The sequence below is a fragment of the Pristiophorus japonicus genome, chromosome 3 (genome assembly GCF_044704955.1).
Source record: "Pristiophorus japonicus isolate sPriJap1 chromosome 3, sPriJap1.hap1, whole genome shotgun sequence".
NCBI lineage: Eukaryota > Metazoa > Chordata > Chondrichthyes > Pristiophoridae > Pristiophorus > Pristiophorus japonicus.
In genome coordinates this window covers 94,512,783-94,534,972 of record NC_091979.1, presented here as the reverse complement: position 1 = coordinate 94,534,972, position 22,190 = coordinate 94,512,783, and the positions used below count along the sequence as shown (strand labels likewise).

Here is a 22,190-nt window from a genome sequence, read left to right as displayed (position 1 = left end):
CGGGAGGTCTCATTCTCAGCGGCAAAGGTGCTTGTCGCCCAAGTGCTGCCGAGAATGGAGTCGGGCCTACGGAAGGTCGAAGAGCTGCAAATAAAAAGCATAACCCCCCCTTCCCCCAGAAAAAAGACCTTCAGAGGACCCCATCAAGTCAATTTTTAAACTGTAAAGTAAATTTTTAAAAAGTGTTTACTAGCCTCTTTTTTTAGCTCTTCATATTCACCATCGGGGACAGACCAGCCTCCAGCCAGCGGTCCATCCCCGTTCTGGCACCGACTTCTGCCCGCACCAATCTGGCATCTCGGTGGGCGGAAGGTCAGTTGCGCTACTTGGCCGTTCTCCCCTCCTGCCCGCTCCAGACCAAATTGAAACTGGCACTGGGTGCAACTAGAGGAGGAATGTCGGTGGCAGTGGGCAGTAAGGCCATCAATTTTGGCCCCTTAGTGTCAGAACTAGCTCAGTGGTAACACTTGTCAGAGCCCCACTCCAGACACCCGAGCACATAATTTAGGCTAACAGTTTTGTGTAATACTCTATTGTTGGAAGTGCTGTCTTTCACATGAGATGTTATTGAGGCTCCATCTGCCCTTCTCAGATGGATGTAAAAGATCCCATGACACTATTCAAAGAAGAGCAGAGGAATTCTCCTGGGATCTTGGCCAAAATTTATCACTCGATCATCATTTATCTCATTGCCGTTAGTGGAACCATGCTATGTCCAAATTGCTGCTGTATTTCCATACATCAAAAGTGTGATTAGACTTCAAATATACTAAGTTGATTGTGAACATAAGAAGTAGGAGCAGGACATACGGCCCATCAAGCCTGCTCCGTTATTCAATAAGATCATGGCTGATCGTCGACCTCAACACAACTTTCCCACCGATCCCATATCCTTTGATTCCATTAAAGAGTCCAAAAATCTACCGATCTCAGCCTGGAATATATTCAGCAATTGAGCATCCACAGCTCTCTGGGGGTAGAGAATTCCTCTGAGTGAAGAAATTTCTCATTTCAGTCCTAAATGGTCAACCCCTTATCCTGAGACTATGCTCCCTAGTTCTAGACTCTCCAGCCAGGTGGAAACAGCTTCTCAGCATATACCCTGTGAAGTGCTTTGCGATGTCCTGAAAGTCACTATGTAAATGCAAATTATTTGTTTCTTGAAACAGACAGAAGTATTGCCTAGAAAGACCATCAAAGAACCTATCCTAATTGTATCACAAAAAGCCACTTCTTTAATGTATTATTCTATTCACAAATGCAACTGTTAGACTCTCTCACCATCTAAAACATCACAAGTTTCACATGTTCTGGTTTCAAGGACATAATATGCTCTGAAACTTGGCCAATTCCACCAAGCCCACTGATTAGATGCTCTTACATTTTAAAAACAGCAACTGACAACAAATACAATCAGAGATTTTTACAGCACAGGCTGCGGCCATTTTGCCCTTATAGCCCACAATGGCTTTTTGAAAGAGCTATCCACTTGTCCCATTACCCCACTCTAAGTTTTCAAATCTTTTTTAAGGTTTTTTGTTTTCAAATATTTACTCACTTCCCTTTTTAACAGCTATTATAGATTTTGCTTACACCACTATTTCTATAATGGGGCATTCAATGTCCCAACAACCCTCTGCTAAAAAGAATTTCACATAGCCTCTTCATTTGTTCTTTTGGTAATGACCTTAAATTGATGCCCTCTATTTATGGACACACTGACCAGTGGAAATAGTTTTTCCTATTTGCCTCATCAAAAACTTCATAATTTTGAATTAGATCACCACTTAAACTTCCCTGTTCCAATGAAGAAAGCTCGTTTCTCTAATGTTTCTTAAGCCTATCATTCCTGGCATAATCTCAGTGAATCTCTTCTGCACTTTTTCCATAGCTTTGATATCCTTCCAAAAGGAAGGCATCCACACTGGATACAGTTTTCTAACTACTGTCTAACTAATGGTTTATTTAGGTTTAGCATTACCACTTTGCTTTTCTAATTGATGCCCTTATTTATAAAACTGAAGATCCCATAGGTTTTCTCTCACCCTCCACCCAATCTCATCAACATGTGTTCCCATTTTTGAAGATTTGTATATCCTGAACCTTGAAATGCCTCTGTTGCTCAACTCTTTTTGAAGTTTCTCCTGTGTATACATCCTTTCCCTATCTTCCTCCCAAAAATGTATTACCCCGTAATTCTCCGCTTTAAATTTCATCTGACATCTATCTGCCCAATCTACTAACCTGTCTTTGTCCTCGAAGTGGCTTACAGTCTTCTTTATAGTAAATGACTCTCATTTGTGTGTCTGCAAATTTGATATTGTGCCCCTTATATCCAAGTCTAGTTCAATGGTCTGAACATTGAAACCTGGGGGTAACCACTTGTTTACATTTCTCCAGTCCCAAAAAAAGTAACCACTATTCTGTTTGTCTTTCAGCCAACTTCCTATCCAAGCTGCTACATACCTTTTAACACTGTCTGCCAATAACAACTTTCCTTTATATAGCTCTTTTTAACATATGAAAAATTTCCAATGTGCTTCACAGGAGCATAATCAGTTGAAATATGACACTAAGCCAAAGACGGAGATGTTAGGAGGGGTGATTGAAAGCTTGGTCAAAGTGGTCAATTTTCAGGAGGCTTCAATGAAGGAGAGAGGAGGTGGTGATGTAGAATGATTTAGGGAGGGAATTCAGAGCTTAACTGGAGAAGGCTGAAGGCATTGGTGGTGCAAGGGATGAGAGCTGTTTCAGAGGCTCGTGTTGGAGGAATGCCGAGTTCCCAGAGGGTTGTTGGGCTAAAGGAGATTACAGAGGTAGATGGGGAGAGGCCATGGATGGATTTGAACATGAGGATGAGAATTTTAAATGCGAGGTGTTGGTGGACTGGAAGCCAATGTAGGCCAGCGAGCACAAGAGTGATAGGTGAATGGCACTTGGTGTGCAGGTGGGTGATGTTACAGAGGTGGAAGTAGGCGGTCTTTATGATGGAGAGGATATGGGGTCGGAAACTCAGCTCAGGGTCAAAAAGGACATTGAAGTGCAAATAGTCTAGTTCAGCCCGTGACAGTGGCCAGGGAGAGGGGTGGCAAAGTAATGGAGATCGTGGCCGTGACCGAAGACAATGTCTTCGGTCTTCCCACAGTATAATTGGAGGAAATTACTCCTCGTCCAAGACTGAATGTCAGACAGCTGAAGTGGCAGGAGGAGAAACCTGATTGGACAGGTTCAAATATGAGCGGGGACAACATGATCATGGAGTGTGGAGAAGAAAAGGAGGTTGAAGATAGGGCGGTAGTTTGCAAGGACAAAAGGGTTAAGGGTGGATTTTTTTTTTTGAGGAGGGGTGTGAGTATGGCAGATTTGAAAGGTATAGGGACAGTACCTGATGAGGGAACCATTTATAATATCTGCTAGCATGGGGTCTAGGATGGGAAGTTCAGCCATTTAGTGGGAATAGGGTAGAGAGAGCTGGATGCGAGTCTCATGAACAACATGAGCTCGGATTGGGCAAGAGGGGAGATGGGAAAGAAACTAGAGAAAGATGCATGTTCATGGGAAAGGCATGGGGGAAACTTTGGGGGAAGCTTGGTTTGGTGGTCAAGATGAAGGGAGGCATGTGGCAGAGGCAGCTGCACAGAAGGACTCAATGTTAGGAACAAAGAAATCCATGAGCTCCTCGTACTTGTTTGGAGGGGAAGGTGGAGGGGGCAGGAGAGAGGAGTTCAAGGAGACAGTTGATAGTGGAGAGAAGAAGCCACAGGTTATCTTTGCTTTTCTGGAGTAGCAAATCGTTTTAGCAGAGAGCAGGACCTGATGGTGCTTGATGTGGTCTAGCCAGATGAATGGCTAAACCAGTTGCTTTAAAAAAAAACAAATTCTCAGGTTATGGGCATCGCTACCAGGACCCACATTTATTGCCCATCTCTAGTTGCCCTCGAGAAGGTGGTGAGCCTTCTTCTTGAACCGCTGCGGTCGATATGGTGAAGGTACTCCCACAGTGATGTGAGGTAGGGACTTCTAGGATTTTGACCCAGCGACAATGAAGGAATAGTGCCATATATGTTAAAGTCTGTGCCTCAGGGAGTGAAGAGGGGGGGACTGTAGCAGGGGAAAAGACCAGGTGGGAGAGAGTAAGCGTTTTACTGGTGACAAGGGTATCAAAGGCAGAGGTGATGAAGTGATTGAGTAGATCAACAGCTGCAGAAGTGTGATGGCAAATGGAGTGCTAAAGAAAGTGCCATTGTAAATGACTTGGGGAGTTTTTTTCCAGGGATGGACACAGAAGGAAGTGGGGTTGAAAGTGGAATGTGACTGGTAAGGGATACAAGGAAATGATCAGAGATGGCCTTCTCTGTGATGGGAATCGAGGCTGTTGAGGGGTAGTCATGAATATGTGCAAGAGAGCTTATATGGAGAGGTTAAGGGAGGACAAGAGGGAAGAACTCAGGAGAGAAGGAAAGGAGAGTTGAAATGCAAGTCTGAGAATGAGAAGTCCCTCAGTGCAGAGGCAGAGAGGGGAAAAGAGTGAGGAAATTTCAAATGAGAAACTCAAGGTGGGGCTTGGGTGGGTAGCAGAGAATGAAGATTTTAAAGGAGAAGTGAGAGCAGAGGAACAAGGCGAGCAGCTCAAAGGAGAAGATGTCAGAGGAGTAGGGGGGCAGACAGAGGTGAGATTTGATGATACAGCACAACCACAGCGGGGTAGGTGATGAATTGTATAGCCAGGCGTGGAGACTTCAGCAAGGGGCAAAGTGTTGTTACCCTTGATCCAAGTTTCCGTCATGGCCACAATGTCATCCACGATAACGTCGTGGATGGCAATGGCTCTGTTCGCAAGTGAACAGACATTCGGGAGAGATGTGGAGAGGGGTGATGATTTTTGATCCACTTGCTGACTCCAAAGGGTCAACAGTGGGAGGGGTGAATGGAATGGAAAGGAAGTTGGCAAAATTCGCCTCCAGCGGGTGCGTTGGGTAGTAAGGTCAGCGAGAGAGGAGGATGAGAAAGATGTTGCTCGTAAGGAGGCAGTGATGTGCTTCGATGGGTCCTTTAGAGAATTCCGAGAGACACACAGAGAGAACCTGTGGGCCTATGCAAAACATTAGTTGAGCTTGGGACGATGGTAGGAGTAAGAAGATCGAGGAAGAGTAAAGGTTGGGATAGGGATTTGGGTGGGCAAAGTACCAAAGGGGAGAGAATTTAAAAAAAAATTGTTCATGGGATGTGGGCGTCGCTGGTAAGGGGCCAGCATTTATTGCCCAACCCTAAATGAAAGGAGGCATGCCTATTAGCACCTCCCTAACATTGCCCAACTCACCCCCTGTCTCAGCTTATCTGCTGCTGAAACCCTCATCCTTGCCTCTAGACTTGACTATTCCAATACACTCCTGGCCAGCCACCCAAGTTCTAGCCTCCATAAACTTGAGGTCATCCAAAACTCTGCTGCCCATGTCCTAACTCGCACCAAGTCCCGTTCACCCAACACCCTTGTGCTCGCTGATCTACATTGGCTCCCAGTTGTGCAATGCCTCGATTTTAAAAATCTCATCCTCGTTTTCAAATCCCTCCATAACCTTACCCCTCCCCATCTCTGTAACCTCCTTCAGCCCTACTACCCTCATATCTGTGCTCCTCCAATTCTGGCACCTTGAGCATCTCCGATTTTAATCGCTCCACCATTGGCAGCCGTGCCTTCAGTTGCCAAGGCCCGAAAGCTCTGGAATCCCATCCCTAAACCTCTCCACTTTTCATTCCTCCTTTAAGATGTTCCTTAAAACCGACCTCATCTGCCCCAATTTGGTGTCAAATTTGGTTTGATAACACTCCTGTGAAATGCCTTGGGACATTTTACTATGTCAAAGGCGCTATATAAATACAAGTTGTTGTTAGTAACAGGAAGGGGGTGAGACAGAAGAAAAGGGCCCCAGCCGAGTACAATAAAAGAGAAAGAAAAAGGAAGATAGAGTAGCAGCCAAAATGCACAAGTGAATAGACACAGAGGAAATTCAGGTTGCATAGGCATGGCAAAAATTAGTATAGATATGTCCTGGTTATAAATGAGGGCTAGGAAGAAAACAATAGGGGAGAGTCCAAATTTCAAGCCAAATGTCCCGTGTTGGGATTAAGTTGTTTTGAAGATAGGGCTGTGTCAGCTTGGAACATTAACAAACGAATGTTTGGTTCCTACAGTTAAATAGCACACACATTTGAATGCTCTCTCTCTCTCTCTGGGCCCATACATGAAGAGCAATTCACTTGGATGAGGTATCAAAGGCCCCCCAAAAATAATTAATTATCTTCAGAAAAGGAATAAGTGTGGTCAGGGAACAGATGAAAAAAGGAAGGGGAAATCAACAACAAATCAGCTGGGGAGGATTAACCTATTCAACCTGAAACAGAGACTTCTGCCACAGCACAATTGCAAAAAACGTTGTAACATCTTTTTTGGCAATGAGATAAATGATTCTATAAGTCAAATACAAAATAAACCTATAATACACAAATTACTTACCACGCCACCTGACGGGATAAGGGGTTAGAAACCAACAATCCCTAAATCGGTTATGGAAGGTGTGAAACCGGTGGTAAATGTAATATGGACCCAAACTAAAAAGGAAAAAATAAAAATAGGTCATAGTGCAATCAAATATATAATTATATGTTTAATTAAAATGATTCTCCTTCTGGTTAAAATGTTCCCCTTCTCTCCTGAGGCAATGAATAACAACATTGATTTTAACCTACAAAAATGTCCCAAGGATATTCAGAGACACAAGGAAAACAATGGCAATGTAGCCAAAGACCCAAGAGATATTAAAAGGGGTGACCAAAATCTTGGTTAAAGTGGATTTTAAGGGGGGTCTTAAAGGAGGAGGTGGTGGAGAGGCAGAAGGATTTAGAAAGCGATTCCAGAGCATGGAACCTATGTGGCCGACAGATTAGCCGGCAATGATGGGGTAAAGGGAGGGAAGGATTCCAAGAGCTGGAGAAATGGAGAACTTCAGCATAGTTGTATTGCTGGATAATGTTAGAAAGATGGGGGAATGTAAACAGGAAGATGAGATTTTTAAATTTGGGGAGCTGGGGATTTAGGAGGCAATATAGGTCAGTGACGGCAGGGACTTGGTGTGGGATGATACAGACAGCAGAGTTTGGATTCAGGGTCGATGTTTGTGTTGTGAGGGCCTTGTGCAAAGGTTCAGTTTGGGTCCCTATATTTTACTGGACAAACTTATCACCAGATCCGCTCGGGGGACCTATCTGGCTTGGAGCTCCATGTAATTGCATGGGTTGCACGGTCCTATTACTGTGCCGGTTTGGATATGCTGAAGTTTATGGTGGGTAGAGGATTGTCAGCTATCCTGGAGAGCATTAGACTAGTCATGTCTGGAGGTGACAAAAGAATGATAGGCTGAGGCAGGGGTAGAGTTGTGCAATATTACACGCAGCCTTTGAAATGGAGAGGGTATGAGGTTGGAGACTCAGCTTGAGGTGGAACAGGTTGCAGAAGTTGAAAACAGTCTAGTTCAGCCTGAGACAGCCAGGAAGGGGGATGGAATCAGTGGCAAAGGTACAGAGTTTGTGGCTGGGGTTAAAGGCCATGGCTTCAGTGTTCCGAATGTTTAGCTGATGAAAATTGTGGCATACCAAAACTGGATATCAGAGAAGCAGTGCGATAGCACAGACACAGTGGAGGGGTCAAGAGAGGTAGAGCTGGGGGTCATCAGTTTACATTTAGAAGCTGACACCCTATCTATGGAAAAAAACCAAGGAGCAGCATGTAGATGAGGAAGAGATGGAGGGGCAAGAATGAATCCTTGAGGAGGCTCCTAAGATGACAGCGTGGGGGATGGGAAGATCAGATAGGCAAGAACGGAACTAAACAAAGGGAATCTCACTGAGCTGGAGAACGGGAAGAGGTGTTGGATAAGGATGTTGTGGCCACCCGTGTCAAAGGCTGCGGAGACGTCGCGGAGATGATGCATCACAATCTCGAGTAATGTTGTTCATAACTTTGGTTGGAGTCATTTCAGTGCTGTGGGAGGGGTGGAAAGATCCAAACGGAGTCAGAAAGCTGGTTGCAGATCTGGGAGCAATGACATGTTCAAAACCTTGGAACGGAAAGATAGTTTAGAGATAGGGCAGTAGACTGAAACTAAAGAGGTGTTAGGTGCGGTTTCTTTGAGAGGCATAACAATGGCAATTTTGAAAGGAATGAGGACAGCGAACTCGTAGTATCGGACATTGTAAATGGTTCCCTCACCTCATAATCCTCAATCCATGGTGACCTAACTGAAAATAATTGGGATAAGGATGAGGAAAATTGGCCAGGTTTCCACTCCTGACCATTATCCAACAGCCCATTGCTGGATATACAGATGTTAGGTGAGGACTTAATCTACTAACACTAACACTCACATGAAGAATTTTACGAATTTTGTGGTCTCCTATGTAGTAGAATACCTAATTAAGCTATTAAGTAGCACAATAAATAATGTGTTTCCAGATTGAAGTTGGCAATCGTTTACTTAATAGTAGAGTGTAACATTACTGTAAATAATACCAACACAAAATAAATAATACTTGCATTTAGAATGAAAATCCATAAAAATAAATAAATAATTTACAGAAAAAAAAGTAGTTTCACAGTTAATGGGGAGTTGGAAAGGAGAGAGTTCCATTACATGGTGAAAACAGGATAAGAAAATTAACAGAAGTATGAGTAGTAAATGTGAAATATATATTTTCTATGCTATTAATCATAATTTATACTTACAATGGACTGCCTATCATATTGAAATCAACTGTCTTTACCCACCACTTTGTCAATGAAGGGAAGTGCTGTGTGGGGGGGGGGGGGGAAAGAAGAGAAAAAAAATCAATTGTTATTTTGTGAAATGCAGTTTCAAGGTGGGTTCAAATTAAATTAGTGAACTGTAACATTAATATCTTCCAATTTGATTTCCCCCTTTGTGCAAAGTTCTTTTTGGCATTCAGGTGCTCCTTCTTATTCCAGGAGTTTGGATGTCTCTAGCCATCATCATTGCTGTCCGACTTGGTTGTTGGGATATTTCTGTAGTTATGGGGAACCTCCCCTCCCTTACTTTGGTCTAGGATTTTGACTATTCCATGCTATTCCTTATAACCTACCGACCTCGAGGGCAATCTGGATGCAAATGTCAGCAAATGGTAGTTTCCCAGGCCTGTCAGGAGATGCAGTTAGGCTATATATTCTTTGAACTTCAATTACTATTTCATATCAGTGGTGTCCAAGCTGTGGCCACCAAGATCTGGGCAACTCACTCCTTTTTGGTTTGAGTTTTTTGAAGTTTGTATGCCTGGAGATTTAAAAAGGCTGCTCTTAACAATGCTGTGTCATTGGTAGATAGATTCTATCAACTTTCTCACCGCCATGCTCCACCTCACAGTCAACAAGTTCCCCGCTGGAGTGGAACTACACTACAGAACCAGTGGGAACGGTTCAATCTGTGCCGTCTCCAGGTCAGGTCCAAGACCACCCCAACCTCTGTCGTCGAGGTACAGTAAGCGGACGATGCCTGCGTCTGCGCACACAGAGGCTGAACTCCAAGACATAGTAAATGTATTTACTGAGGCGTACAAAAGCATGGGCCTTACGCTAAACACCCGTAAGACAAAGGTCCTCCACCAGCCTGTCCTTGCCGCACAGCAATGCCCCCAGTCATCAAGATCCATGGCGCAGCCCTGGACACCGTGGACCACTTTCCATATCTCGGGAGCCTCCTATCAGCAAGAGCAGGCATCGACAACGAGATCCAACACCGCCTCCAGTGTGCCAGTGCAGCCTTCGGCTGCCTAAGGAAAAGAGCGTTTGAAGACCAAGCCCTCAAAACTGCCACCAAGCTCATGGTCTACAGAGCTGTAGTACTACCCACACTCCTGTATGGCTCAGAGACATGGACCATACAGTGGACACCTCAAGTCGCTGGAGAAATATCACAAACGATGTCTCCGCAAGATCCTACAAATCCCTGGGAGGACAGGCACACCAACATCAGCATCCTTGTCCAGGCTAACATCCCCAGCATTGAAGCACTGGCCACACTCGATCAGCTCTGCTGGGCAGGCCACATGTGTCTGGCATGCGAACTGAGATTCCCAAAGCAAGTGCTCTACGCGGAGCTCCTTCACAGCAAATGAGCCAAAGGTGGGTAGCTGAAACATTACAAGGACACCCTCAAAGCCTCCCTGATAAAGTGCAACATCCCCACTGACACCTGGGAGTCCCTGGCCAAAGATCGCCCCGAGTGGAGAGTGCGCATCTGGGAGGGCGCTGAGCACCTAGAATCTCAACGCCGAGAGCATGCAGAAATCAAGCGCAGGCAGCGTAAAGAACTTGTGGCAAACCAGTCCCACCCACCCCTTCCCTCAACGACTATCTGTCCCACCTGTGACAGAGTCTGTGGCTCTCATATTGGACTGTTCAGAGTGGAAGCAAGTCTTCCTCGATTCTGAGGGACTGCCTATGATGATGATGATGAGGGGTCATTAGTCGATAGATTCTAAAACACCAGAGACTGTTAGTATCAACAACGTGAGGTATAATAGACATGGATATAACATTTGTCATCTCAGAGGCTTCATATTGCATACCAGTGAGGCCCACGAATATAAAAAGCTTGGATACCACTGTTTCATAGCCAATACTTTAATAGAACTTGAAAGCTCCTACACATACGATTATGTAGCACATTGTATGCCAACTGAACGGGCTTAATTTTCCACAATGCCGTTTTTTTTGACTATTGCCAGAGTTATGCCCATTTTTTCTAGCCCCAACTACGACAAAGAAATAAGTACCAAGTTTCCCTGTTCTATTTTTTGAAATTGGCACCACGCAGCCTGACCTGTAGCTTTGGTGGGGGGGGGTGGAGCCTAATGTCTGCGCCGAAAAAATGATGCCCCCCATTCTGTGCACGCGCGAATAAAAAAGGATGTTTTTGACTTGATTGCTAAATATTTGAGCCAAAGGTGGGTAGCTGAAACGTTACAAGGACACCCTCAAAGCCTCCCTGATAAAGTGCAACATCCCCACTTACACCTGGGAGTCCCTGGCCAAAGATCGCCCTGAGTGGAGAGTGCGCATCTGGGAGGGCGCTGAGCACCTAGAATCTCAACGCCGAGAGCATGCAGAAATCAAGCGCAGGCAGCGTAAAGAACTTGTGGCAAACCAGTCCCACCCACCCCTTCCCTCAACGACTATCTGTCCCACCTGTGACAGAGCCTGTGGCTCTCATATTGGACTGTTCAGAGTGGAAGCAAGTCTTCCTCGATTCTGAGGGACTGCCTATGATGATGATGATGAGGGGTCATTAGTAGATGCACAAGCTGGGCCCACACTCGAGGGAGAGGGTAAGTCCTGCAAATTCCACAGTCTGGCTTTGCTAAATGTTAAGTACTGAGCGGGCTCGCCATGCTTCGGTTCATGGGGATGTCTCCATCAGCTACGCTTCAGTTGATGCAGTGTGCTATCATTCATCGTGGTCCTTCAAATCAGCCTGCTGCCTATGGTGTATGAGCCTACTCATTCCACCCACCCTGCCCCCTCCGCTGCTGCTAACCATTTGTCTGTTCTGTTATATTTTGCAGTACAGTTTCTTGTCTGCATTCTGTCATTTTTAAAGAGCCAGTTGTGTGTGAGAACTTTAATTCTCAGTGGAAAAATCGGAGCTGCAATACAAGATGCAACGCGGCTCAAAGACCAAAAATTTCTTACAGGATGAAGTGAAGGCACTAGTTATGGTAATTGAGGCCAGATGGCACGAGATGGACACCAAAGTTTCACCAAAAGAAATGAAGAAACGCTGGAACCAACTTGCAGAAGATTACTGTGCAATGATGAACACCCAGAGGTCTGGAGACCAGTGCAAAAAAAAGTGGCAGACCCTTGGTCAAGTAGTTAGTGTAAGTAATATTTTCATTTATTCAATGGAATTGCAATTGTAAATGTGACCAGCTGTATATGATCCACCCAGCAGAAAGACACCCTCCCTAAAAAGTTGTATTTTCATCTTTGCAGAGGAAGGTGGCACACAACAAACGGGAAAGAACTCGAACAGGAAGAGGCCCGGCAAATCTGCAGCCACTGACACCCTTGGAAGAGAGGGTCGCTGCTTTGATGAATCCTGCCTGGAGAAAAGCCACCACCACTGCACAAGCTGGGCCCACACTCGAGGGAGAGGGTAAGTCCTGCAAATTCCACAGTCTGGCTTTGCTAAATGTTAAGTACTGAGCGGGCTCGCCATGCTTCGGTTCATGGGGATGTCTCCATCAGCTACGCTTCAGTTGATGCAGTGTGCTATCATTCATCGTGGTCCTTCAAATCAGCCTGCTGCCTATGGTGTATGAGCCTACTCATTCCACCCACCCTGCCCCCTCCGCTGCTGCTAACCATTTGTCTGTTCTGTTATATTTTGCAGAATTTGAGGCCAACCCTGACGATGCAGAAGATTCGGATGCGGACGAGCCTGAAGAGGAGAACATCTTCCAATCCCACCTTCCAGACCAAGAGCATGGGGGTGAGGGGCAGGGATGGATGAAGCCCCCACTTTGGAGGAGGTGCAGGTGCAGCCCCTTTCCTGAATAGTACGAGTGTTGGGTCATTCCATGGTTTCCCACGTCCGAGGCTGCGGGTCCCAGTGGGAGGCAGCAAGGCACACTCAGGGCCCGACCGTCCGAGGCTGCGGGTCCCAGTGGGATGTAGCGAGCGACACCCAGGGTGAGGAGGGGAAGGAGAGCTCGACAGCGCTCTCCTGAGGTGCAGGATGCAACATATGTGGTTCAGATGATGGCAGTGAGTGCAGAAAGCATTGACTTTACACGATCACTCCTAGACACCATCAGTGGGGTGGGTGATGAGGTATCGGGACTGTTGGGAGAAGTAACAATACTCTCACGAGAAATGGGAACACACTGTCCAGGAACATGAGGGAGGGAATGTCACAGGCAGCGGATACAATGTCGGTGCACGTGAGGGAGGGAATGTTGCAGGTAGCTGATGCGCTGTCAGTGAACATGAGGGAGGGAATGTTGGAGGTAGTTGAAACACTGTCGGTGAACATGAGGGAGGGAATGTTCCAGATGGTTGACACACTGTCAGGGCACATGAGGGAAGGAATGTCGGAGTTCGCTGCCACAATAAGGGAACACGCCCAGACCCCGCGCCCATTGACAGAATCAACTGCCACTCCCACTCCAATCCCCGTGTTCTGAGGTTCCTCACGTGATGATGTCGAATCAATTGTCTCGTCCGCAGCACCATCATGCAGAAGGCTTGCACGAGGTGTGGCATTGCCAGTATTGCCCCCATGATTAAATTGTACCTTTGCAAGAAGCTCAAAACAGCAGGCAAGACAAGCTTCTTTGTTATCTCTCTCCCCAAGGTTGACGTCCTAGTATGGACCACACCCAGGTCTGAGCATGCGCAATGGGCTTACTTAGATCAGGAACTGCCCCCTCGCCAGCCACCCCAGGCTTCATTTGGTGTTGCTTGCTGCATAGTGGCATAGTGTAAAGATTCGCATGCCTTCAGTTCAGCTTCCACACCCCCCCCCCGCCCTGGGCTTCTTTTTAAGCTGAGCTCTGAGCCAGTGTCCGGGCAAGGGACCGATTCTGCTGGCCGATGCTCCGACCCTCGAGCCCAGTTTGGAGACGTTCGGTGGTGGCATGGCACTTTAAAAAAAATCCAAACTTAAAGAATTGCATGAAATTTCCATTTTCTGCATTTTCAGTTGGAAAAATTTAAGCCTGATGATTATGTGTTCTTGACTCCCTCCAAAACTTTGCCTAAAAACAATGGCGTCTTTCTGCGCCGATTTTTTGATGTGCACTGGTTTTTCTTAAGTGTCCAGAAGGCTTTTTTTGGGAGTGGTCACATACACTGTCCTAGGAGAATTGTAAGTTGGCCAAACTTGCATAATTGTGATAAACTGGTGCAGACATCAGGTTACACTCCCTATGACGCAAAAAAAAAACAAATCTAAAAAAATCGTAACTAACTGAGTTTCGCTGGCGCACAATCTTTGGGGAAACTTGGATTTTTAAATTTAGGCCAAAAAAAGCGGTGTGTGCCAAAAAAACGGTGCAAATCACTGGGGAAAATTGAGCCCTACATCTTGACAGTGGACAGGAAAAACATTTCCTTTTTCCTGTATGATCTGAGGTTCTGGATAATAGTCAATCGGGTTTTCTACTAAGAAAGAGATTGTGTAGCACACAGCCTCACTTTTGTGAAGCTGTACACTGGAGATACAACTTTCTGATTTTGTGCTCATAACTGGAAGCCTCACCTGCTGGGAGTGCACATCAAAAATACTGCACACGATTTTCCGTATTCTATCATATGGTGCACCACATAAACAGCACAACGTCACTGGGTGTGCTTGACACAATTACAGAGCAAAAACTGAAAAAATACTTCAGTCATCAATATTGTGAACACTAACCAAAAAGCCCCCCATAAAAACTGATGTACAACACTCACCTTTAGTAGATGAGTTTTAATCAATTTCATTGTAGTTCTGGATGTTACAGAAGCCAATTTGCTCTCATTCCTTGCACAATATAGATCAGCTTCTTGGTAAGTTAACACAGTATCGTTCACAAACCAATACTCATTACCATCAATAACAACTGTGGGTCCATGAATACTCTCCCCATCTAAAGAATTGTACAAAGGGAAATGCTGACAGTTAAAAAAATGAAACAATGTTAGTTTTACTCCGTGTTAGAAGAGTTTACAGTTTTTCTTGAGTGAAAAAAACATTATTTTTTTGCAAGGATACTTTTCAACTTATTTTACTTTCCTGTGCCATCTGTGGTGAGCTTGTTCTCAGGCCTCTGTCTATGGCATTCCCAACTGCCTGTTAGGATGTATGTGGGAGCGAGTTGGGAATAATGCTTACCGATTTTTGTCTCCCTCCCCATCCAGGAATGTGTGGCTTTGATGTATCTTGGCTGTGATTGGGCGGGGAGGTGGGGGGGGGGGGGGCGGGGGGGGAAGAGAATGTAGAATGCACAAGCACATACCAACATTCCATCAGTTTGTGCCATGGTGAGTTAGCCCTTCAAAGTGTTGCATTACCCTGTCTATACCGTTTAATTATATTGTTTCAAGTTAAGAGAGACGGTGTGCTAGATTTTGTTTCATCATTTGCCAGATTTTTGGGTGGTATTGGGACAGGTGGGGGAGGGACATTGGCCAAAGGACTGTTCTGTTTCCCACCAGTCACCTCTGAATTCTGGGATCTTCCTCTGGAACTGATGGCAGATGCAGAAAATGCCAATGTTAATGAAGAAAATGTATCATCCAATGTATCGTCCTTCACTAATGCCTTAACAATGCAGGATGCCAGAAATGTCATTACATTCCAATGTGGCTAAGGAGGTGGTGGGCGTTGACCTTTTAAATGGTGTGCATGTTGAGTGCTTGACCTGCATGACAAATGTAAAGTTTGAAAATATTTTGTACATTTTTCTAGGCATCTGAGGCCTGTAGCAATGACATTCCGCCCCCTCATCAGGCTCTCCAGCACTGCTGGAAATCCCGCTGGCAGCCCACAACATTTTTTTAAAAATCAACTGCTCCAGGAAAACCCACTGAGATCAGAGTCAGGAGTCGTGGGTGGGCATACTGCTGAAGAGGAAAATCTAACTCGGAGGCAAATGTTTCACTATTAAATACTTGCCTATAGATATGTTATATTATTTTTTTCTTTTCAGAAAGTTTACCCACCTTCCTATCCCCAAATATTCACTCTTTAATGGCTTCTCCATTGACCTGGAATGTGTCGGATGAATTTTGCCACATTCGGGGCTGAAATTCAACCTCGGTGGGGTTGCAAAACAGGTAGTAGTGGATCGGCCACCCATTCTACACTGCAGTCAATGGAAAGGAAAATCAGGCGCGTGTATAACGGGCGGCTGATCTTCTACCATCTGATTTGCAATCCCACCAACATTGAATTTCACCCCATAGTTTTTATATGTACTATTTTGAGTGTCATTGTCAGCATAAGATGGTATTTTTTTTATTCGTTCTTGGGATGTGGACATCGCTGACTAGGCCAGCAATTATTGCCCGTTCCTAATTGCCCTTGAGAAGGCGGTGGTGAGCCAACTTTTTGAACCGCTGCAGTCCGAATAGCGAAGGTACTCCCCCAGTGCTGTTAGGGAAGGAGTTCCAGGATTTTGATCCAGCAATGATGAAGGAATGGCGATATATTTCCAAGTCAGGATGATGTGTAACTTGGAAGGGAATGTGGAGGTGATGCTGCTCCCATGAGCCTGCTGCCTTTCTCCTAGGTGGTAGAGGTCGTGGGTTTGGGAGGCGCTGCCAAAGAAGCCTTGGCGAGTTGCTGCAGAGCATCTTGTAGATGATACACACAGCAGCCATGGTGCGCTGGTGGTGGAGGGAATGAATGTTTAAGGTGTTGGATGGGGTGCCAATCAAGCGGGCTTCTTTATCCTGGATGGTGTCGAGCTTCTTGAGTGTTATTGGAGCTGCACTCATCCAGCAAGTGGAGAGTGTTCCATCACACTCCTGACTTGTGCCGTGTAGATAGTGGAAAGGCTCTGGGGAGTCAAGAGGTGAGACACTCGCTGCTCTTGGTCCAGTTCTGGTTTCTGGTCAATGGTGACCCCTCCAGGATGTTGATGGTGGGGAATTCGGCAATGGTAATGCCGTTGAACATCAAGGAGCGGTGGCTAGACTCTCGCTTGTTGGAGATAGTCATTGCCTGGCAACTGTGTGGCGCAAATGTTACTTGCCACTTATCAGCCCAAGCCTGAATGTCATCCAGGTCTTATTGCATTCGGGCATAGATGGCTTCATTATCTTAAGAGTTGAAAATGGAACTGCAATCATCAGCGAACATCCCTGCTTCTGAATTTATGATGGAGAGATGGTCATTGATGAAGCAGCTGCAGACGGTTGGATCTAGGACCTGCCCTGAGGAACTCATGTAGCAATGTTCTGGGACTGAGATGATTGACCTTCAACCACCAAAACCATCTTCCTTTTGTGCTAGATATGGCTCCAGCCAGTGGAGAGTTTCCCCTGATTCCCACTGACTTCTGTTTTACAAGGGCTCACTGATGCCACACTCAGTAAAATGCTGCCGTGATGTCAAGGGCAGTCACTCTCACCCCACCTCTGGAATTCAGGTCTTTTGTCCATGTTTTGAGCAAGGCTGCAATGAGGTCTGGAACCGAGTGGTCCTGGTGGAATCTGATATGTCCTTATTATACAGTATAAATGCACACGAGGCCCATACTTGAGAGAAGGTCACTCTGTGACCAGTTACCTTTATTACCAAGGCCTCAAGTGATGAAGGTGGGTGGAGCTTCCCCTTTTATACCTGAAAGTCCAGGTTAGGAGTGTCTCCCACAAGTTCACCCCCTTGTGGTCAATGTTCTCAAGGTGTACAACTTAGGTCAGCTTATACATGGATTACAATGATAGTTGAATACATGACAGAATCCAAACTGAGCATCGGTGATCAGGTTATTAGTGAGTAAGTGCCGCTTGATAGCACTGTCGATGACACCTTCCATCATTCTGCTGATGATTGGGAGTGGACTGATGGGGCGGTAATTGGCTGGCTTGGATTTGTCCTGCTTTTTGTGGACACGACATACCTGGGCAGTTTTCCTCCTTGTCGGGTAAATGCCAGTGTCGTAACTGTACTGGAACAGTTTGGCGAGAGGCGCAGCTAGTTCTGGAGCACAAGTCTTCATCATGATTGCCAGGATGTTGTCAGGGCCCATAGCCTTTGTTGTATCCAGTGCTCTCAGCCACTTCTTGATATCACGTGGAGTGAATCGAATTGGCTGAAGACTGGCTTCTGTGATGGTGAGGACCTCAGGAGGAGGCAGAGATGGATCATTCAATCGGCATTTCTGTCTAAAGATGGTTGAAAACGCATCAGCTTTGTCTTTGGCACTTGTGTGCTGGGCTCCACCATCACTGAAGATGGGATATTCATGGAGCCTCCTCCTCCTGTTAGTTGGTGTCTGAGCAATTGTTTTCAAAACTGTAATGGCTGCCATAGATGCTGCATCTGGGTCAAAGCCCCAATTAACATTTGATTCCAATTTAAAACAGAGATTCTTTGAAGGGCAAAGGTATTTCATATTCTGATTCAATTTTAACCACACAGATGGGGTTGCTTTGAGGAATAGGAGCACCTAACTTTGTTAAAACAACATTTCGGAAGTTCTGGAGCAAAATAACTGAATATATTTTAAGTCCACTTTGCTTATAGCTTGATCATATGACATATCCATAACTGGGGGGAAAAAAAGTGGCATTTATACATCTTTCACAAGGTGCTCCAAGAGGTGTCCTTGGTTACTTTCTCAAATCTGCTTTACAAGTTAATGAAAACCTTTATAGATATTATTCTGGAAATGACAGTTGGTGACATTAGTGGATGATCACTTTACATGTTCATACAATATTCCTCTCTCTGCTATTTTAGTTGAAGCATTAACCCGTTTATACTAATTGGGATAACTTTATTAAAACAGTAGACAGAGTAACATCATAAGAATGTGTCAAGTGCTCGTTCGCTAATATTATCACCAGTCGTTTCTAGGCTACATCACTTTTAATGATCCTAATTTAAATCGAGATTAAGCTTAATAATATATACAGCATATACCAAAATAATCCATTTGCTCCATTCTATTAACTCTTCAGAATTTCTGTGGCATTTTATGTATATTTGCTAAAATAACATTGATTCACTCAGGCCTGTTTTTTTTGTGATTAAATTATCTCCAATATCCGAGGATCCAAATTTTTCCCCATTACAATTGTAAAAGTGAAACAGACTTGTCAATTTACTGAAAAATCTAGAACTGCCAAGTAAACAAAAAGACTCTTCTTTCCAGTATACTGCTCAGTTAAAGCACCGTTGAAAAAATAAGTCTGTTGACTGTACAATAATCGTTTGTCCATGTGTGCTTCCTTTGGGTCTCTATATAAATGGTGAAGTGCAGCAAGTCTACAGACTGACTTCCCAAATGTAAAAGTGTAGCACACTGACCTGATTCATCCCAAAACAGGATGCAGTTTTAAGTGAAAATACCAGGTTGCATTAAGCAAATGTGTAGTATCAAACCCATTCCTTCATAATTTTTAAAACATTGATCAGAACAGAAATAAATAGGTATACTCCACTCAGCATAAAAATAGAGCTTTACATTAATTGATTAATTCTACATTTACAGGCACTCAACTTGAAGTTTGAAACAACTCAGTACCTCATTATTTCCTTAAACCGTAACCAGAGAGATTCTGCTAATTACCTGCATTGAATGTTTCTCTACTCTACACCGTGTCTCATTGTTCAGATTTCTTGCATACAGCCACCTTAGCAAGCAGTAAAAGAAATGTAACTTTTTTATTCCAGCATGTATGCACAATCTAGCTTGCTCGTGGAATGTGTGGAATAGCCACCAGGAGGTGCACCTTGCTCGCCATGTGCTCACTCAGTGCACTGTGTCAGGATTCCTGAGGTGACCTTCAAACCCCGTGGCCTGGAGTTTCCGCTAGCTTGAATTGTTTTTTTTTACAATGTAATTATTTGTACTGCACTTTTTTTGACAGACATGAGTCTGTCCAGCTCCGCCCCCCACATGCCTGTACCGCTCCCTGTCAAACTCCGCCCCCGTCCTGTCCTGGCCCCAATCATTCCCTCCACGTGATGCCGAGAAGCAGGTCCTGAGGCCCCGACTCTCGACGCCCGCTCAGGCCCCCGGCCCCGACTCTCTCCCTCCCGACTCTCCCCCAATCTGACCCCGACCCCTCTCGGGGGGCCAAGAGTGGCAGGCCTGCGACTGAGGCGGCGAGCAGAGAAGAGGCGGGGGGGGCAGAGAGAGAGAGAGCGAGGGAGGCTGGGGAGAGTGAGAGAGAGAGAGAGAGACTGGGGGGAGAGAGAGAGAGAGAGAGAAAGACTGGGGGGGGAGTGGGAGAGGCTGGGGAGAGTGAGAGAGAGAGAGACTGGGGAGAGAGAGAGAGAGACTGGGGGGAGAGTGAGAGAGAGAGAGAGAGAGACTGGGGGGGAGTGAGGGAGAGGCTGGGGAGAGAGAAAGAGACTGGAGAGAGAGAAAGAGACTGGGGTGAGAGAGAGAGAGAGAGAGAGAGAGAGAGAGAGAGAGAGAGAGAGAGAGAGAGAGAGGGCGACACTAGGGAGAGAGAAAGAGAGAGGGGCTGGGGGGGGGGGGGAGAGTGAGACTGGAGAGAGAGAGAGAGAGAGAGAGAGAGAGAGAGACTGGGGGCGGGGGCGTGAGAGAGAGAGAGAGAGAGAGAGAGAGAGAGAGAGAGAGGGCGGGAAGAGAGAGAGAGAGACACTAGGGAGAGAGGGGCTGGGGAAGTGAGACTGGAGAGAGAGAGAGAGAGAGAGAGAGAGAGAGAAAGAGACGGGGGGGGGGAGTGTGAGAGAGAGATAGGGGCGGGGGAAGAGAGTGGGGGGGGGGGGGAGAGAGAGTGGGAGAAAGAGACTGGGGTGGGGGTGGGGGGGGAGTGTGAGAGAGAGGTTTGGGGGGGTGAAGAAAGAGAGAGAGAGAGAGAAAGAGGCTGGGAGAGGGAGAGAGAGAGAGAGAGAGAGAGAGAGAGAGAGGGGAGAGAGAGAGAGAGAGAGAGAGAGAGAGAAAGAGCGAGAGAGAGAGCAAGGGAGCTGGCGGGGGTGGGAGAGAGAGAGAGAGAGAGAGAGAGACTGGAGGGGGGGCGGGGGGGAAGAGAGACTGGAGGGGTAGAGAGAGAGGAGAGGCTGGGGGAGAGAGTGAGAGAGAGAGGCTGGGAGAGAAAGAGAGGCTGGGGGAGGGGGGGTGGGGAAAGAGGAGAAATTGGAGGGGAGAGAGGCAACAGGGAAGACGGATCACGTTCTTCTAACCCCCTACAAGGGATATCGTTGGAGTGGATGTTATCCAGAAACCACGACACTGTCACTTCATACCTAATAAACCTGCTAACAATCCGTACACAATGCCTGCTCCATCTATGGTGTGGTGTGGGCAGGGGGCGGGGGGGGGGGGGGGCGGAGGGAGGATGCTCTTGAACTGGGGTAAGGCACTTTGGCTGGACCTTGCTGTCTTCTGGGGAGCTCTGACCTCTCACTTCAGGAAGTCAAAGTGGATCGAGTTACAATTTGCAATGTCAGTGAGACTGTGGGATGGGCGGTTCCAGTTACACATTCCTGTGAAACTTCAGGGTGTGGCTTATTCTCCAAGGTGACTAATCACAGACAAAGGGTGAAGCATGGTGACCATTTTTGCAGTAGAAATAAGCGTATTTTTTTTAAAAACCAGTTCAGTTCACACAAAATCGGCCAAACCAACAGAAAAGATTGAGGAATTTAAAGTGCAAATTACATCCAGTGCAAATCAAATTTCCGCTAGTTTAAAAAAAAGAAACAAATTCGCCACAAATCTGGCCCCGCCTCCAGATCAAATCAATCACCTGCCGAGTTTCCACTAATTACAGCTATCTTCAGAAAACTGCACCAGGTTACCACTCAAATAGGTCAAGAAATATTTTTTAATGCAAATATCTTTTAAATATTACATTCTAAAACATTGCCTAATTGCACTGGTTCATGAATCATTTTACATTCAATGATATGCAAATGAGTTTGAGTGGAAACCGGAGAAAAAAATTCAATTCACAAAACTAGCGCAATTTGCGCCTGGATTGTCGATTGTGACCCTCTTGGCCCATATCTTAGTATCACAAAACTGCATACCTCCACCTCTGTAATACTGCACGTCTCCACCACACCTTACTCATTCTTTTGTTCTCTAGACTGGAGTTCTCCAAAATTCTCACTGGCTTTCCAAGCTCAACTATATACAAGAGCCAACTTGTCCAAAATGCCACCTCTTCCAAAGCTCTTCTGTCCCATACTAAGTCCCAGTCATCCACCCTACATATCCTCACTGATCTACTTTGGCTCCCTGTCCCTCAAAGCATCAAATTCAAAATCTTTGTCCTCGTTTACAAATTCCTCCAAACTTCTCCAAAACTTTACCCCAGCCTACCTTCTCTAAGCCGACCTACCTTCTCTAGACCAACGTTCGAGTCCATGCTCTACAGGCCTCTAACACCAGCCTCTCCTCGTCATTCTGCAGTTCATGACAGACCTACA

At 45.8% G+C, this 22,190-nt stretch overlaps 1 protein-coding gene across 2 annotated transcripts in view; it reads right to left on the bottom strand.

The window, feature by feature from the left end:
* The window catches only part of ly75 (lymphocyte antigen 75), a 160,178-nt gene that overhangs the window by 45,283 nt on the left and 92,705 nt on the right, over window positions 1-22,190 (bottom strand). For both annotated transcript variants that reach the window (XM_070875562.1, XM_070875563.1), the window contains exons 18-20: window positions 14,525-14,700; window positions 8,780-8,844; window positions 6,515-6,609 (exon numbers count right to left, since the gene is read on the bottom strand). In XM_070875562.1, coding sequence (XP_070731663.1) covers window positions 6,515-6,609; window positions 8,780-8,844; window positions 14,525-14,700 — 336 coding nt within the window. The remainder of the gene's footprint in view (window positions 1-6,514; window positions 6,610-8,779; window positions 8,845-14,524; window positions 14,701-22,190) is intronic.